This window comes from Micropterus salmoides, unplaced genomic scaffold (assembly GCF_014851395.1).
Source record: "Micropterus salmoides isolate LMB-PRFRI ecotype aquatic unplaced genomic scaffold, ASM1485139v1 Ms_hic_scaffold_6, whole genome shotgun sequence".
Taxonomy (NCBI): Eukaryota; Metazoa; Chordata; class Actinopteri; order Centrarchiformes; family Centrarchidae; genus Micropterus; species Micropterus salmoides.
In genome coordinates this window covers 13,379,451-13,399,133 of record NW_024044348.1, presented here as the reverse complement: position 1 = coordinate 13,399,133, position 19,683 = coordinate 13,379,451, and the positions used below count along the sequence as shown (strand labels likewise).

The window sequence follows — 19,683 nt, the reverse complement described above, 5'->3', positions numbered from 1 at the left end:
ATTGTGGGGGCTGTACTGTGGAGAGCCTCTCTGCAGGTGTATACCAACCTCATACAGAAAGCAAAATCCCTTTTTACCAGAACACCACAAATTATCCTCACTTTGGGTTTGCAGAAAGAAAAGAGTGACTAGTTGTAAAGTAGGGACAGTTCAAAAGTTAGAGATATGCCTTTTACACATTAGACATTTTGACATGTCACAGCAGGAAAAGCACAAGTGCAAATAATGAAGTTAATAATGGCCATTTCACTCCATTTAGGTGCTTCGCAGTTTTAGAGTCAGGTATTGTGCATGCTGGCTCACCGTTCCACAGACATGGCTTACTGGGACACTTATAAAACATAGCCATCGTTAATGTTATCACTTACACCTGTGTTTCTCCTACCATCACAAGTCTATTACAAGGCCTACTGGAGAGAAGGTTGTAAAAATGGTTTATGTTACAAGAACTGTACAAAACAAGTGACAAAACCCTGAAACATTTGTACAAAAAGAGGTTGATCCCAACACAAAACCAATAAGCAGACAGTACAACACCACAATGCATGTGTGATTAGAGTTGGTCATGTAATTGACATTTTAATTAAATTTGGGGTTAACTACACTGAATGCCTATCTTTGATTAATGTGACATTTGTATTAGTAAATGCCAAATCTGATATCTATCTATCGAGAGAGAGAGAGAGATCGGTCTATCTACACATAAAAACTGTCATAAAAATCAGTTTCTCTCAGTCATAATTACAATTTGGAAGTTACCGTGAAAGCTGGGAGTCCAAAACTCATTATTACGACGACACCAATATGTCATGAGCACAATGCAAGATACTTCTCGCTTATTGGAAGCCAGATACATACAACATGATTTAAAGGCCCTGAACACCTTGGCTCAAGAACAAAAGAACAAAATGATAAAAGAAATTTCTATTTTAATACAGCAGCACTTGACACCAAATAAAGACAATAAATATCCTTAACATTAGACAATATTAATGAACAACATAACATTCAAAAATATTGAAGCCTCTTGGAGAAGGAAGCGTTGTAGCTGGACACTTGACAGACGGCTCCTGCAAGAAAAACACAAAAGTTCTTAGTTGTTGTTGTATTACTATTTAGACCATATATACTTGAGAGATGGGCAAATAAAGATTGTTCTTAGGATTTTGCAAAAATATACAGTCAGATCATTTCATGTTCTTACCGTAACATGGAAATCAGTGGTATATATTAGGTTACCTTACCGATCCAAAACAAAAAAAGTGTTGATAAAAGTATTTTGTAGGAAGTTTGCTCTTTAGGGGAAGAGGAAGGTTTTGTTTTATGAAATGGTCTTTCAGCTCTTTCAGTGTTTTTTTTTCCCACTGCCACAGCATTATCTCTCTTTTTTTTGTATTTTCTTTTTTTTTTTGGCAGGATGTTTTCAGACCATTTCAATTCTTTATTTTTTGTACAATCCAAAGTAAAGCCAAGAATGGGAGAAGCCAAGCTTTCATACAAATCATTGAAACCCAGACATAAAATATTTACACATGAGCATTTAAACCAGTCAACCTAATACTATTCTGCAAAAGTTACAGTCTGTCATTCAGTTAAATTACAACAAAAGTTTTTTCTTAAAACTGACAATTCCAACAAATGTGTCTTTAAGTGATCAGCAGTCACATTTCCAGACAAACTATTTGTGTTTTGTTATTCACAAAAAAAACAAAAAAAAAAAAAATTACAGAAGTGTGTCTACATTAAGAGCATTAAAAAAAATCATCCAAAACCATTTTTAAATTGTTAAAATGAATCAAACTCGCACGTGGTTCTTCTGCCAGTTACTCATTTCTGGGGGGGAGTCTAGCCAAAGTGAAATGTGTCTTGATGTATAAACAGGCTTTGAAGTCTTATAAAGTTGCTGGATTGTTGCTTGTCCACACCAGTGCAACCAGGGAAGAGCGACTAACTGATCTTCATCTGCGCCAGGAGCGAGGCTCGTTGTCATCTTCTTCTTCATCGTCATCTTGCAGCAAAGCGTCGTCGCTCAGCGACTCTTCCGGGTACTGATAGGAGTGAAAAAGCAAACAAAAAACACAAACGCTTACATTAGGGCTCTCTATAGAGGATTAAAAAGTGAACAAAAGTAGAAAGACCTTTTATTTTGAGCATCATCAACTTGTAGCATGTATTTATGTAGCTGCAGACAGAACAGCTGCTTAATGAAAGTATAAGTGGCAATGAAACAGCCATACAAACACAATCCTTGCTGTAATGGGAAATGGCTCCCTCTTGTGTACTCTAAATGTAACATAACAAGAAACAGACATTGAAGAAGATTGTCTGATATGATATGTGAACAGAGAACATCCAAATATCTCCATCACAGTAAATATTTGTTAGAGGATTTTAATTCTACAATCAGTGGTATCTCTGGAAGAAATAATACCAATCTTACCCCTCTCCTCGAGGTCCTGATTGGCTACCATAGGTACTATAAAGAGAAGCATTTAAATATATGCAAAGTGAGAAATGTCCACAAACCTCATCCTCATCTGGTTCTGCCTCATCAGCATCCGCAGTACTGAGAGTCGTGACAGCTTTATGCCAGGCCAGGCGTAAAGTCTGGTTGTTGAATCTCACTCCATGAAGAGCCGCCTGTAGGTGGACGAAACATAGAGAGCAGAAGAAAAAAAAAAAAAAAAAAACATGGTTAGAGGAGAAAGACATTATGAAGTGTAAAAACGTTACGTCAAGAATTATGAAAATAATGGGGCTTAATCAAAGTACCAAGCAGATTTTGGTGCTCCAGCTGAAGCAATGTCTAATTCAATACAAAAAACTGGAAAATACCACCAACTTTAACATGTACATATCTGGCAGTTGACCCACCTGTTCTGCCTCCGCTCTCGTCTTGTAAGTGATGACCGCAGACAGATTGTTCTCATCAATCTGGCAGTCTTCAATCTCTCCAAATTGCTTAAAATTTTAAAAATGAACACACAATGTTTAGGTCACTTTACAAACTAATTCCTGTGCCATTATTGAAAAAATTATCTTATGTATTTCCTGTTACTGGAGGTACCTAATAAACAATTACTAAACAAATCTTAAATTACTTTTCTGGCCTTTCTACAATATGCTTTTAATAAAGTAGCTCCATTACCTTATTTTTACAGTTATGCTAAATTTGAGATTACAAGTTTGGTTTATGTATCAATGCTGTTAAATTTGACAGTTTTGAAAGTATTCATATTGAACATTGGGGGGACTGAGATTAACTGGTACACATTATTCAAAAGCCTGGATACCTGTGACTGTCATGTGGTGTTTGTGTGTTTCTGACAGCATGAGTAGATATCAATTTATTGTGTTATCACTTTGGGGTAATAATCAATTTCCAAATATAGAAAAATGTATAGGCTATGCAGATGTTCAGATTTTGTACTGTGCCTGATTTTGTATTTTGTTTTTTCTATTATTATTATAAATATTCTATTTATTATTCCCATACTGACCCACAAGCATTGGATGTTCACCCCCATAATAGTTAAGCTAGCAGTGCCCTGATCTCCCACCTACAGCTTCCATCAAAAGGTCATACTGGGTTGATACCATGTATTAACTCCTTTTCTCAGTAATGCAGTTTTAGGCTGACTTACAGCAAAGTGTGGGAGCAAGTCTACTCGGTCTGCCTCGGTGAAACCACAAATCTCCAGCGCTCGTGGCCGATGGTCCACAACTGCATGCAGTGGCGCACCTCTTCCTCGTCCTCTGGAGCCCCTTCCCCGGGCCCTGAGAGCACCACGGCCCCGAGGGTGGACTCCCCGGCCTCTTCCCGGTGACAGGAGTCCCCTTTTAGCTGCCTGGATGAAAACAAAAACAGGGATGGAAGGAAGTCAAACAGAGCACAAACATCTGACTGATCTCTTTAAACACATAACTGTTGAATTGTGGATCTATTGTGGAGATGAAACTCCCAATAGACCATTTAACATGACAAGAACACAATTTTTAGCACTTGATTTCAAACATTAAGGATCAAGATCAACGTCAATACCTCAATTTGCAGCTGGGTATACTTGATCTTCAACAAAGCAGTGTCCTCTCCGGCCTGAGTCTTCTTGTACAGGTCCAGCTCTGCATCTAGCAGCTCTTTCTGTGCCTGAACATATAATTATTTCACATCAAGGAAGATGACATTGCAAGGGGGAAGTAATAAGTCAAAGACAACTGGATATTGAGGGAAACAGATATCCAGTTGCTTGCTAAGTGAGGAGATACAGCAAGAATGAGGCCCAACGAATTTTATATCAAAAGCCAGTGGAAAAGCTAAACCAATCAGTTCAAAAGAATATCACAATCTATCAGGTTTTTAATAAGTAGCCGTGAGAGTGTGTGTGTGTTGCATGATGTCACTAGCTGGGAGAAAGCATTACCTGGGCCTTGCTCTTGGCTGTGCGTAGAGGGTTGTTGCCGCTTGAGATTCCTTTTATCTCCTCTTGCAGTTTGGTGATGCTCTTGGTTAACATGCCCAAAGTTTCCATGATTTTGGCTTTATCCTCTGCTTTCATTGCTTTGTTCTTCTCAAGTTTGGATATCAGGAGCTGTAGCGGATGAGAGCAGAAAAACAGAATCACAAGTTTAACTAGTGCCAAGGCCAATAGTCCAGTCTTCTAACCACTAGGCTGTATATGTTTTAATATATTTCCAAAACTATTAGAATTACAATAGGCCTATGTCAAAAACCGTATGGTTGTGCCTAGCTGAAGTCTCTGTACTTCGCACAGGTCGGGAAATCTGGAAGTCCGGTTTAATCTGGAAAAAAAACACCTCCCTGACTGCATATTTCTTACATACTTTTTTATTGTACAGTGATGTTTGAGGTGGATGTTATGTTTTGTTGCGGCAAAACATTCTCTGTATGTACAACGGGTTCACGCATGAACTATGTATTCAGTTCATTTTGCTATAAACACTGGTGTCATAATTGACCCCTCTCACAATTTTAATAAAATTGAAAAAAGTTCATGTATCCACCCTGTGATTCGAATCCTCTAAAATGTAATGGGTTATTCTATGGGCCCTGCTAAACCTTGCCACCAAGTTTCATGCAAATTTGGCCAGTAGCTTTTCCAGAATCCTGCTGACAGACAAACGGCACGGGAAAACATAACTCCCTGGAAGTAAAGAGTCACAGATCCCACACAAAGCTTTCAAACACCGTTGGTAAATCTACACAAAAACAAAACATAGGCTGACTTGGAGACTCTGCATGTTGCGCAAGAGGGTCAGACTTCTTTCGCAGCTCACACACTGACATCTAACTTTTTTATAGAGAGGTCGCGCAATCTAAATGCACACAGCGGATGGGGACACTTCAATGTACAAGAAGTGTATTAAAACTCAGGGTGTAGTTGTTCTGAAATCGAGACAGAATCAACGATAGAAACCACCACGGTATCCCCACCCACATAAAAATGCAGTCAAGTTCACGAATGACATCGTCATAACAGTTTGTATATAAATGTAACATCCATGTATCATCCAAATATGTTTTTTGATAAAAACTACAACTACTTTAAAATACATATTTTGTGGATTTCTATTTATTTAAAATAAAAAATGTGTGTTGTGTTGTTTTACATTCATGTACAACAATAAATTTTTTTGTGCATTGAAGACATTTCTGTGGAGAGTGTCATTTATCAAAAATCCAAAAACCATTGGTGTATCCTTCTGTATTCATTCAGTAATATCGTCTGTTGGGTCAGCCCTGTTTAAATGAGTGCAAGCCACAGGAATTACCTTCTTACTATGGAGCATTACTGACATTTGTGTCATTTATTTCTTCTTGAAAATATGACATTATTTAAGTGGCTTAACTGTTACATTAATAATTATGGCCAATGAGACATTATTGATTTTTTTAAATGAAACATTTTATTTTCTACATTTTTTGTAGTCCCTACTGTACCTGTGAATGTTGTGTGCCAAGACACCCCTAATTAAAACCTCTACTGGCCGTATTACAGAAATATCCTATCTTAAGTTAAGTTGCTATCAAAAATAAAAAAAGTAGCCTACACTGACACGTGATAGATAGAGAGAAAGGCAGCTTTTGTCTGAAGAGCAGAAGAAAACCGGTGGTGGCTCCTCTTGTCCTCTTCACCAACCCCGGCAGAAACCCGTATTGTGGGTCACCTCGGGAAAGTGAACTATGTAGGTAATAAAGGCTGTGGGCTAAATTAAAAAAAAAATGTTTTTCATAGTTTTCTTGTCTTCACTGATCTCCTATTGTAGACTTGTATTACGATACTTTTGTGACATCTAGCCTTTACATTCTGTTATATAATGATTAGGGGTGTAACGGTACACAAAAATCTCGGTTCGGAATGTACCTCGGTTTTTAAGTCACGATTCGGTTTATTTTCGGTACAGTAAGGGAAAAAAAATGCAAACATTAAATTGATACTGGTTTCTTATGAACTTTTGTAAACATCCATATTACTTTACAATTTTTTAAACAAACTTCCAAATTACACATAAATAAATTATATAAAATAAAAAAGAATAAGAAATAAAATACTAAATAAAATATTCTCAAAACAATATATAAAATATAATAAAAATATATATTAATATGGATTACAGTGCAGCATTCTTCTTATTCTTTTTATTCTGTCTACTAACTAAGTGACGGCCGACTGCTTTCGTCTTATCAACTTGTCTGTTGTTGTATTTCACTAGGAAACAGAAGAATTCCCAAACAGAAGACCTTAACAATAAGGGAAAGGTCTTAAAGCTCTGGCTTCTCTGCACTGGCCGTGATGCTCAAGTCACTAGTCAGCGAGAGGCTGAGCTAAAGCAGCTGCTTGTGTAGTGCTGTAGCGCTTCAATGCTGAGATTTGGTCCACCACTTAATATGTCCATGTGGAAACTCGGAATTTATGCATGTTCCACACTCAAGACAAGCATAATACATGCCGTTAAAGATTGCATTCAGTGCACATGTGCACCGTTCCAAAAGTCCTGTAACGAAACGGTCCGGAACGAATACATGTACCGTTACACCCCTAATAATGATGCATTATCTAGTGTTACATGCCCTACAGCCTTTTCTACTAACGAAATGTCATCAAACCACAATACATCGCTAGGCTCTGGCATAAGCCTATAAATGAATAAGTTCCACTTGTTGACATTTTGTTTAAAGAAATTAACAAACACTACCTGGTGGAAAAATTTAAGTTAGGACAGCCTAACAGTTATCCTAAAGTTTAATTTAAGATTTTGAGAAGTTAGGATGCTTGTGTTATACACTTTTCCAATCTTAAGTTAGGATAGTAACATTGACTTAAGAACTGTTCATCTGTAACGGCTTTTGTCCTAAATCAGGTCCTAACTTATTACCATGGTTACCTAACAGTTAAGATAGGATCTGCAAGTTTGTAATACGGCCCCAGATTATCTTACCTTCTGTGTCTCAATGTGCTTCTCCAATATTTCCTGCTTCTTCTTTCTCACATCCTGCTGTAGCCTTAGAGCTTCCTGTGAAAGGAATTATGGGAAATGATTATGTACTGTACCGAGTTGCTTGCTTCCCATTTCTACTCCCCCTTTTCCACCATTCCCTCCATTTCTCCTCTCACCTGTTTCTTCTTCAGCACTTCCTCTGAGGTTTTCTGGGCAGCCTTCAGGGCAGCAGGATTATATACAGTCTTTGTGAGGCCCATGGAAGTCGAAAACACCTGAAAATGGGAGAAAAGTGATGAGAAAATTCCAAAATAAAATTATTAACTCTGAACAGTGAGTGAACACTTACTTTTTCAACAGGAGCTGCTGGTTTGGCAGAGAACCCCAAACGGTCCTTCACTGACATTTTAGAAGGATTCTGCACAAATAGGGAAAAATATACATAATGTTTATAGACCATCTGCAGATTTTGTAAAGTAAATGTGAAAATGCACACTTTCAACACAATCTCCCACACACACCTGAGAGGCTACGCTGGAATCTTGTGAGGGCTCAGAGTTCCCAGTGAGCGCGGGTCCAAGGCGATCTTTGACAGACTGCTTCAGAGACGTGGCTGTGGGCTGCTGAACGACAAAGGACATGTTAATCACATTAAGTCTGACTTAATGCATTAGTGGCTATGTTAATATGCACTGTCAGACTATTTGTTGTCTTGCAGTGCTGAACCTTTAGATGCTTCTGTATCATGTGCTTTGTTTATTGACTTTCGATGTCTCCAAGAATATCTCAGTGAATAAGGTCCTCTATTCATAGTTTTCAGTCACGTGGCATGCGCGGTGACCTGGAGGGCAAAACAACAGACCAACATAGTGGCTCACAGCGCAACTCCCTCAGAGACGCCTCAAAAGCCATTACATTTAATTTGGATCAGCTCTCAACACTCAAAAGTGTTGGGCACTTGCGATCCATATACAGCACCCGTAGCCATATTTCTGCCGTTAAAAACCACCAGCGCTCGACCGTGGTAATGTTTACGTTTACCTTGAGGGGAATCCCTCACCTAACACAGCTCAGTGTTGTCTCCTCATCGATTAGTGCGTCCGAAAGCACAACAACCATCCAGCATTTTGGCAACGCAAAAGAAACAAACTCAAAGTAACATTGTATCACTTGCTTCCTTTTTTGCCCTCGAAGTGAGCGTTTTCCTTGGAATGCGACATCACGTGAAAACTATGACTTTAAGTGGAGGCAGCACTGGCATTAATGCAACATGTTTTTTCCAAGTGACAACATGCGAAAGCCAAGATATCAATGCTGTGGTGTGGCAGGCCCTCACCCCCTTGCGGGCCTTGGGTGCAGCGACAGCTGGGACTCTTGCATCACACTCCAGCTGACACGGCTCTGAAGTTATCAATGCAAAAATCTAACAGGTGACGTGTTGAAAATATTTCATATAGTATGGTTGTGGTGTCAGTTATTCAATTCAAAGTGGCTGACTTCTGGTTGGGTTTAGGGTATAACTCTCAAAAAACAGCTTCCTAGTTAATTGCGAATAATTACTCACCAAGGCGAGAGCATTTGACAAGAACTTTAAGATGGATGTGGTCAACCTGTTAAGAGGAGCATAAATGCCTCACTATGGACATTTTTGTCATTCAATGGACATTGAGTCCATTTGCTAAGTGGGGTAAAAATATAGAGGCCTAAGAAATTCATTTTTAAACGTGTCCTTTCCAGATGCCAGTAAGTGGCACCATCACTATGACTGGATATTGACAGTCTCTAAGAGGTTTATTTGTGAATTTTGGGACATATCTGACCATGTCTAGTCCATTTACATGCAACTTCCTTTTTCATGGCGAAACATCACAATTGAATGCCATGCCGTGGCCATGCTGTTTGAGCAATCAAAAAAAGCTTCGCAATTTAACATCGCATGGTTCTTAAGATGGGCCTACCCATATTTGAATTCGATTGGGTTAAAGCTCTAAGAGGAGTTTGTTAAAGTACGGAGCATTTAAACAGGGAAAACGCATGTAAATAATTCAAAATGGTCGACTTCCTGTTGGGTTTAGGGTATAGCTCTAAGAGGCTTATTTTTAAGTCTGGAGATGATACATCGCCCCCCAACTTTTTGTACAGTTAGGCAAAAAATTCAGCAGGGGCTGCTTTGTTGGCGCTATTGAGCCAATTTTCCACAACCACGCTCCCAAACCATATCAGACAATAAAAAACACTTTTGATGTACATGCCAAGTCTCATGAGGTTTTGAGTATTCCTAGGCATGTGAGGGCTACAAATGCATTTAGGGGGCGCTATAGAGACAACGTGCAATCCAAAGTCCCAAAAATGACAACAAATACATATATTACCCATTCGAGTCTGGCTGCAAAGTTTTGTGGCTCTTTGAGCATCCTACAGGCCTCAAACACCTGTTTAAAATATTGAAAATGACACAGGAAGTGCAAAATGGCTGACTTCCTGTTGAGCAAAATCTCATAAAAAAAAAAAAAAAAAAAAAAAAAGCAGAAATGTGGTCTTTGTAATAAGAGCAATAATCCCACCACATCAAAGAAACTTTGTCCAAAACCTATTGTTTGTTTAGGGGCGCAATTGAGCCCCCTGGCCACACCCAACCCCAATCACTGCAGAACATTGGATTTCCCACCAGACCTGAGGTGTGCGCAAATTTTCATGAGGATTCGAGTATATATCAAAAAGGAGTTCATCGGGGAGGAAAAAAATAATAATCTGAGCAAACCAATAGGTTCCTTGCACTTTCGTGCTCGGGCCCTAATAAATAATATATGCAATTGGAACCCTAACCCTCAAGGTAGGGGGCATCAGTGGGCATGTGTAGGCGTAGCGTGTATGTATGTGTGAGCATGTGAGTGTGTAGTGGCAGAAGAGGCACTTGCTGTAGAGATGGAGCCTTAACTTCACCGTTGTTGTGCAGAGTTGTCCTCACCTCGCGGGACTTTCAGATCATTTATCACCATTGATGAACCACACAGAATATTACATCATTTTTAAATAGTACTTGAATTATACCCGCGAGGAATGTATGCAGCTTTTAGCCGCACGGCATGCACGCAAGACGCACAAGACCGGTTAATGGCAGGCGAGTGGAGAGAAAAGATAAGACTCAGTTTAGCTGGAAATGTACAGTATAAGTTACAGTGACTAATGAACTACAAGTCTGCAGCATTTCAAGATTAAAGCGAACCTACCGTGTGTTACCCCTATTGAAGTATTTTAGGGCAAAAAATACCTTTGCTTAAACATTACATTACATGTATTCATTTAGCTGACGCTTTTTATCCAAAGCGATTTACAATTGCTGTATATGTCAGAGGTCGCACGCCTCTGAAGCAACTAGGGGTTAAGTGTCTTGCTCAGGGACACATTGGTGGATGTGTCACGGTGGGGAGTTGAACCCCGGTCTCACACACCAAAAGGTATGTGTCTTATTCACTGCGCCATCACCACCCTATCAAAGAACTAATTAATTAAAGAACTAATTTAGGCGGCCAAAGAAAATACTGGCAACATCTTTTCTTTGTGTTAAGACAAAACGTTTTACAACATAACCAAATGTTATGAGTGGCAGTTTTAAAATTAGCTTTTACCGTGGCTGGCTGTTGCTGAGGCTGCTGCTGTGAGTGTGACTGGCCCTGACCATGTCCATCACTCCCATCGTCACGAAACCAGTGCACCCTGATGAAGCGGTTGTTGAGGACAGCCTCTGTGCTTTGCATAGCCCGCTTGGCCTCGTCTGGAGAGGCAAACTGGATCAGCGCCCCCTCGGGGTCATTCTGGTAGGCCACCTGCAAAAAGAAATAAAAATGGTAAAGTGACACAGCTATATTAACAGTAACACTAGATGATGCATGTGAAATTTCACTCAACATTATTGGGTTATCAAATGGTTACAATAATGTGACTCACCTTACCATCTTTAACTACTACATTAACAGTGTATATTACTCACTGTATTATTCTTCAAAAAACAGTGCTTGAAAGCACTTGGAATAGTGTAGTTAATATATTTTTAAATTATCTTTTGGTTACCTCTGATTCAAGGTCATTTCATTGACCTTTGCAGATTTCACAATTAGGTACACTGCAAATGTTGCAAATCTTATTACTGATTACTGGTTTATCAGGTTGCTTTAATTGCCTAATTTCAACCACCTACATTTTGCCAAAGCCAATAACAAAGATTAAATTTAAAACCACACCACAAACCAAAACTTCACTGATTGCACTACACAGTAACTAAATACTGTATTGACTGTTAAACATCAAAGCTGTGCCTTTCATATCTTCAGCACCACATAGGGACTGACCTGTAAGTTGACGATGGTGCCAAACTTGCTGAAATGTTCATTGAGTTTGCTGATGTTGTTAAGCTCGGAAGGAATTTGCCGAACCAGCAGCTTGGTGTTAGGAAAGAATGGGGCTCTTTTGTGGTAGCCCTGGTGGTTGGGTTTGTTGAAGTTGGGTCTGAGCAGAAAAGAGGAATTATTAAACAACTCAATGAGGATGGTTTTAAACATAACTCAGTCAAATGTGCTTAACAAATAGATTTAATAGGCAGCATGAGACTTATTTTTATTTTACAGTACAATGGTGTCTTACTTGTCAAACCAAGGTTTCTTGGGGGGGGGGCCTCCATCGTGAGAGACAACTGGTCTCTTTCTTGAATCAGATTCCATAACAATCCTCATGCTGTTGTTTGGAATCTTGTCTGGTGAGGGACAAACACTGATAGGTCAGGCCGAAACTACAACACACAGCTCAAAAAGAGATCATAACTCTAGTGCAAGACTTTTAAACAGACAGCTGAAACACAAATGCAGTAGCATGTACTTAATACTGTCATTCTCCTTGTTTGTGAAGCAGCAACAGTCTAATATTATACTAACCAAAATACTAAGCATGTCAATGGAAGGAGGGAGAGCTACAATCATGTTTTAAGATAATTTATTCCAAGTTCAAATGATTCAGTTCATGAGAACAATACCTCTCTGTGGCTGGTCCACCTCCCCCATTGTGAGGCCAATCAGGTTGGGTCTCTGGGCATTGACCCGGTGGCGGTAGATCGGCCTGGAGGTATTGGTGATGCTAGGAGCCTCGGGGTTGTACACATCTGCTTCATAGTTGTCTGGTCAGCAGAGAGAGCATACTTTAACTCAAACCAGCACGGCAAGGTACAGTGATTTATAAATACAAAATTAAATGTGTAACAAAAAGACACACAGCCATTACCGGAGGTGAAGAGTGACACAGAGGCCTGGGGAAGTGAGGAGCGCATCCCAGAGGTGACAATGGTGGGAACAGAGCTAGTGATGGAATTTGGAGGAGCATCCATGCCTGACGGTTGCAGTGGAGGAAGAGGAGGAGGGGGACCTGCGTCAGATGGAGTAAAACATAATAAAAAATATTAAAGTTGCAAAATGCTTTCCAGTCAAACCAGTTTTGTAAATATGACTTATATTAAACTGGTTACTGTATTCCACTCCTTGCCTTTTAAAGCCCCCCTCCAGTGTATTTTGACATTTCTATGATAGTTGCAAAAATTGCTTAGTGGCTAAAACGGGGTGGGGACGTACGACTATAGTAATTCCATAAGTCATACGTCATTCTCCAAGTTCACGCAGGCGCACTGTCATGCCTCCTTAGAAAAAAAAATGTCACGCCGTCACGCCTTGTTAAGTCAGAGCATCAACCGATAAACATAGTTGTGAGCTAGCTAACCAATTTATCATGTAATTTACTTGGAACTTACAGTAGGTATGTCTCTCTGTCTGTGTGTCTGATGGTCGGTTTGTCTTTCTAGTTTAGTTAGAAAGACAAACCGACCATGACCAATTATATTCATGAAGATGTAATTTATTGCAGGGCTGTTTTACTGGACTGCAACACTTTTAGCTTGGTGTACCTTATTAACAGAAACTAGTATTTAATGTACATGGATATTCTGTGCAAACAAAAGCTAACGCCACTTTTTAGTCACAAGGTAGCAGCGTTGGCTCACAATACAAGGAGAATTTGGTCTTTTCTATATGTTGTCTTTACTTCTGTGTTTTTTCACACATGTGCAACTTGTGAACTGCATGATCTGCCTTTTCCACAGGTTTCTCTCAGTTCTGCATTTCAACAACGATGGAAGCTGAGAGGTTGCTGTGATGGTGTGTTATATTTTATAAACATGTTTTTCTTTCTCCAGCATACGCATCAGCCCTCATGAAGTCCACTGCACCTGTCCCGCTTAGCAGATCGACCAAAAGATCCTCATGGATGGATGAGGCAGTCGGCCTTTGTCGGTTAACGGTTTAAGAAGTCTTGGTTCATGGTTTTCAGCTTAAGATCTTTATTAATGAAGGCAAAGCCAGACCAGTCCTACAATTAATATTATCCTCCGCCAAAGACATACTCAGTCATATTTGTCTATTTGTAAGATTTCTAAAAAATCTCTCTAAATGACAGATTTAATCTGGTAAACAAATATGTCTCAGCCAAAGCTTGAGGTGTGACTTTTGTTGTTCTCAGCACTGCAAGAAAGTATTTTGCTTTGTCACTGTACTCAGTTAAAAGAATGACCTGTGTATTTTCATTTAGACCCAGTAAATGTTATTTAAAATATTTTTTATTAATAAAATTTTGAGAATTGTACAGCTTTGTTTGCTCTTGAGTCTTTTCTAGTTTAAAATGTTGTTCAATTTTGACCATAGTTTGACCATTTGTTGCATCCGCACATTTTAAAAAGTACCAATCTTATGTTTGTGTTATTGTTAATTGCAATTTATAAATATTAGAATACATTAATAGCTTTATATAAAACATGTTTAACCATTAATACACTATGCATCTGTTCAATATGATTGCAACCGCATAAAATGTCATTAATTTTATTGTCAACCTAATGAGGCTATATAAAATGTGTAAATACCCCATTCTTCAGGACACAACACATAAAGGTAAGGACTTCATAATGCAAACCTGCCTGTAAGCTGTATGGTATGCTTATTAATATAGGGACACAATATCTACAGCTAAAGCTGATGAAAATATCATTAGTGTCAGTGTGATATAAGTAGTGGTGATGTATAAACAATGTTGTGTTTCTTATAGACTACATTAACAGAAATAACTCTGATTCTGTTTTAATCTCTCCAGTTTACTATTTATCCTCTTAGTTAAGTTAAGTTCAGTTCATAACAAGTCAACTTTACATGCAGAAGATCAAGTATACGGTTTTACTCTGTAGACAAAATAGCACAGCTGGAAGGGGACTTTAACCTTTCATAAAGACGCTTTCATCGAACGCGTTCCCAAGGTGATGTGCCCGCCCCGAAGTTAACTTCCGTTCCGTTCTGTTTGTTTATTCACTGGGTTTGATTTTTTGAATGGGTCTGGTAGTGTGACCTTATCACATTTCAGTCTAGCCAAGTAACCTTTCTTTTCTTCGAATGGCAGCTAAGGTTATTTACTTGTTATGGATTGCTTGCGGACGTCTGCCAGAAGTTAAGTTTGGGCCAGAGTAATGCACATGCGCAGTACCGTTTGTTTATGTTGTTACCTTTGAAAGCGTCAATAGTCTTTTGTTGTTTGTGGTTTTATTTCCTGTTCACACATAGCAAATGCTAACAGGAGGCAGGCTTGACTCAAGCTGCTGCCTAGCAATGCAATTCTGAAGATTCTAGACAGGTAAATGTAATTATTCACACCCACTCAATTTAATCACATTCGGAATAAAATAATTATAATAACCCATTAAAAAATTTTTTTCATTTCATTTTTTTTTTTTTTAAATAAGGTATTAACTCTCGGACACTACACAGTTTAGCCCAAGCCACCACTCAAGTTTCAGAGAAATGTCTGAATTCCTACCTGCAACAGGTGGAAGGCTGGGAGGGAGGGCACCTGGTAGGGGCACAGGTGGCCGCAGGTTCACAGGCGGGGGGTTCATGAGAGGGGGTGGTGGTGGGAGGCCTGGCGGTGGAGGCGGCGGGTCCACACCTGGGATTGGTGGAGGTTGGAAGGGCAGCATGCTGGGCAAATTGACATCCTCCACTACAACTGGGTCACTTCCATGGTCAAAAGGACACATGTCTCCTCTCATGCAGAAGCCCTTTTCTAGAAAAGAAAAGCAGAAACCCGCAGATCAAACATGCAGAACCACAAAAATAACAAAGCTTTTAATGGGAAAAATTTCAATCAGCTTTCCTCACCATCATAGTCACGACACCGCTTCCTCTGTTGGAGAGGCGGCCCCCTACTAAAAAGGGCACGATCCACAGGGTGCCCAGGGCGGAAGTCTGACCAGCTCTCGGTGGTGTTGTTGCTATGATGATGTGTGGGGGCAATGACTGTAATGGTGCTGCTCAGTGATGGCACAGGGAATTGTGAAGTGGTTACAGTGGGGACCAGGGATGCTGGGGTGTAGCCATCACCACTCTCTGACCTGTCCACTCGATCATCATACTTCAGTTTTCCAGGATCTCGTTCTGTGAATAGACAAGAACAGCCATTTATCATAGTGACTGACATGGAACACCTGTGAGAAAATAGACTTGTACACACGTTACAAAATTATAAATCTTGTTTGGTCTTCATAGTTTTCATTCTTACTTGACCCATTCCTCTATATGCAGTCATGGTTTGTCTAGGTTGTCTAATTTTGATGTACATGCCAAGTCTCATGAGGTTTTGAGTATTCCTAGCAATGTGAAGGCTAAAAATGCATTTAGGGGGCGCTACAGAGACAACGTGCAATCCAAAGTCCCTAAAATGACAACAAATACATATATTACCCATTCGAGTCTGGCTGCAAAGTTTTGTGGCTCTTTGAGCATCCTACAGGCCTCAAACACATTTTTTCCCCTGGAGTGGTTGAAGACATCTCCCCTTTCAACATGACTAAAGTATTAAACAAGATGGCCCAGTAATCTGTTGTTGATAAGACAGCTGTCCTGTTATTTGCCTAACTCTCAAAATTTAGCTAATCCCCCTCAGAACTATCAGAATCTCAGACAGCAGAGTTTCTGTTGAAAGAAAATACTTTGACTAAGGTCAGAAGTAATTTAACTGATGCTGTTCTGCTTAACACACAGTACTATTAATTTTACTTAATAAGATAAGTTGATAAGATAATTCAGTAATTATATTCAGTAATTTAATCAATACTGTCAATTTCTCTCCGTGGTATCAAAAATGGTATCAATATTTTTCAAGGTATTGTATAGAGGTTAAAAATTCCAGTATCGTGACAACACTAGTGGAGATTCACAAATATATTCCCATTGAAGTTGATGTACAAATGATAATATATATATGATAATATACAAGTTCTAAATTAGAGGCACAGATACTTATCTGTGACTAATCCCATTAATATATCATCATACAGAAACAAATTCTAATTATATATAATTCATGAATAAGAAAAGTTCTCGGTTTCTGGTGTCACTGCCCTTACCACAGAAAACAATAGTTCAAACTGGCACAAAGTGATGATCATTTTAGATCCTACAATCAGGTTCTTACCTCTACTCCTGCTTCTAGACCGAGTTCTGCTGTGTGACCGGCTCCTACTGCGATCTCGCAGATCCCTATCTCTGTCCCTGTCCCTATCCCTGTCCCTCTCTCTGTCGCGGTCACGGGTGCGATCCTTGCTCCAACTCCGGCTGCGGCTACGACTGTAACTGCGACTGCGGCCTCTCCTGCGATTGTAGCGATCGCGGTAGGAGTCCCTTCTCGGTGGGTTGCGGTCATAATCCCTCTTTCTGGAGCGGTCATCTCTCTTACGATCATCTCCTCTCCTAAAGATGTGGGCAAACAAAAGCATTAGTGAAAAGTAAAGACAGAGTTAGAGACAGTTAAAAGAGAAAGTTGAAAAGGGCAGTTGTACACACCTGCTATCTCTACTGTAGCGAGAGCTTGATTGTGGAGGGCTGTGATTCACTCGCCGAGTAAACTTCTTGTCCCGTTCTTCTTCTCGATTTGCCTGAACAAAGAAAAAAGTAATTTCAAGTAAATGTTGTTTATCTAAAATAACTAGTGACATAGGAGGTTCTCCATATTATTTAGTAATATTAAGGGTACATGTGATGGAACACCAGTATTTTTTTTAAATATTCTGTGAGTTGTAGTTGACATTACAATAATACCTCGTCTTTTTTCTGCTCATCTTTTTCAACTTTGACCAGAGAAGATGGTTGCTCTGGCTGTGGGAGGTAGCTTTTGTTGTTAACAGCTTCAAACAGCTTATCCACAAATGGCTGGGTCTCTGAAAGAAGTAAATAGTTCAAATTAAATATAACATATTAACGTTAGTACACAGACAAAAGCACATGCGGGTTCACATGATAAATGAAACAATGCTTGCAAAGTAATGCTTTCACGAAGTATGGGGATTAATTACCTTTCTGAAGAAATACATCCAATTGGTCTATACACAAGGCTTTAAGTTCCTTTTCAGTTTTGTCTTTCTTCACCAAAGCAACAACATACTTGGCGAGGGCAGAAGGGTCTGCATCACAGCTGGAATTATGAACAACAAAAACACAAACGAACACCGAAATGATATAAGTTACACATGCATCGACAAATAACCTAGCAAATATAACGTTATCGGTAATTAATTGCACCCTTGCACTTAGTGCCGTATGTGTTTGTTTGAACTAACATTAGCGTGTGTAACTCAAGCTTGAATGAGATGATGAGCTGAGTTGAGAGGACAGCTGTGTCGCTAATAGCTAACATTAACGTTAAGTTACTTACATTGGCTCGAGGGTATCAGACAGCCATGTTTTCAAGGCATCAAGGTTTTCAATTATCATTTTAGATCCAGCCGAGCTTTCCCTTCACCACGGCCAGAGTTAACGCTAGCTGGGGTGACCTTACTTATCTGTTTTAAAGGATATCTGACATTAGCTGGTGAAACTAGCCACTTCCGTGGTCTTTGGTTAGGTTGTGGCGCTAAAAGCGACGTTAGCTCAACAGCCGCGTTAACGTTAGCAAGTTTAGCCACGTTAGCATACGTCTTTCCAGGCCCCAAGCGTGCTGCACGATTACTCCAGTCTCGTAATGTAATTATAATGGAATTGCAGACAGGGGCGACTCTATTATTTCTCAACTTTCAACCAACTAACTATGAAGGTTGTAAATTATTTTTTATCCGTAAGACCTAAGAAGCACCCACGCTTAACTTGCTACATGAACCCCTCTCACTAGCTAACATGCCATGGCGATTATTTACTTCCGCTTGTGTTCTCGTTGGCATAATATCGCGAGAGGAAGAATTCTGCCATCATATTGTCTGCACCACTGATACATATGGTATCACTGTACACACGCAAACTCAGAAGACAGTTTCTTCACTGTCGGTGAATTGCAGGTTGATTCTGACACACTGAGTAGGCCACATCTGTAAGTGTGTTAACCCAGAAGTCAAGTGAGAACTGGTATGCTTCCTCTGGCCTTCTCTGAAACCCTGAAATATTCTGGTGTGTAGATGATTAAAATTGAAATGGTGTTTAATTTAGTGAAAAGCCTGTACAAGAAGGCAATGTGGACTATCTAACTAGAATTTATTCTGGTTTCTCCAGTATTATATAGTAAATGATTTTGTAAGTGATTTTTATAATAAAAAAATTTAAATCACCCTGTGCCAGATAGTACTAATTTCTAATCAGAACCGTACTTACACAACAACAATGAATCAAAATCCCTATTAATTTGCCATGCAAGACATCTGGCTGACCTGGCCTGGGTCACATAAAAATGCAAAGATAAATGCACCAATAATAATAAATGTACAAAGCTTTAATCAAAGCTAATTATATAATGTTTTTGTTTTATCAGTGATTCAAAATAAGAGGTTAATCAGTAAATTGAATGTACAGAGTCATTTCAGGGACCTGTTTTCCAAAGTAATTTTAAGACTAAGATAATCTTAGTCCCATTGTAATGTATAAGAGCTAAAATCAACTTAGCATAAGACGTTTTTAGTAAACCAGGCCAAGCTCTTTTGGGAGAAAGCTGGAACAGTGATCTCTTTGTAACTGGTAACTTTCCTTTTGAGCAGCTCACAGTTAATAACAACTTTTAGTCCTACAGTAATGTCATTTACAGCTGTATAAATCTAATGTAATTTACATGAAATATGTGGGATTGTTGCGCCCTGCGGGATCATCATCACATGGCATTGAATGCACA

General features: G+C 39.3%; 1 protein-coding gene across 2 annotated transcripts; it reads right to left on the bottom strand.

Moving 5' to 3' along the window:
* Positions 1 to 1,312: 1,312 nt before the first annotated feature.
* rbm26 (RNA binding motif protein 26) lies at positions 1,313 to 18,733 on the bottom strand. Of its 2 annotated transcripts, none has more exons than XM_038701366.1 (22): positions 18,247 to 18,733; positions 17,888 to 18,006; positions 17,634 to 17,752; positions 17,379 to 17,470; positions 17,011 to 17,285; positions 15,696 to 15,971; positions 15,355 to 15,600; positions 12,730 to 12,870; positions 12,485 to 12,625; positions 12,100 to 12,208; positions 11,808 to 11,964; positions 11,088 to 11,285; positions 7,980 to 8,081; positions 7,808 to 7,876; positions 7,635 to 7,733; positions 7,459 to 7,533; positions 4,422 to 4,589; positions 4,043 to 4,147; positions 3,645 to 3,848; positions 2,875 to 2,961; positions 2,527 to 2,640; positions 1,313 to 2,048 (listed from the first exon to the last, which is right to left on the bottom strand). In XM_038701366.1, exons 1-22 carry the CDS (start codon positions 18,303 to 18,305, stop codon positions 1,959 to 1,961), a joined length of 3,045 nt encoding a protein of 1,014 aa, XP_038557294.1. In that variant the 5' UTR covers positions 18,306 to 18,733; the 3' UTR covers positions 1,313 to 1,958. The 2 variants fall into 2 exon arrangements, with proteins under 2 accessions (XP_038557294.1, XP_038557295.1); XM_038701367.1 differs by having other exon boundaries at positions 7,980 to 8,078.
* Between the last annotated feature and the right edge of the window lie 950 nt (positions 18,734 to 19,683).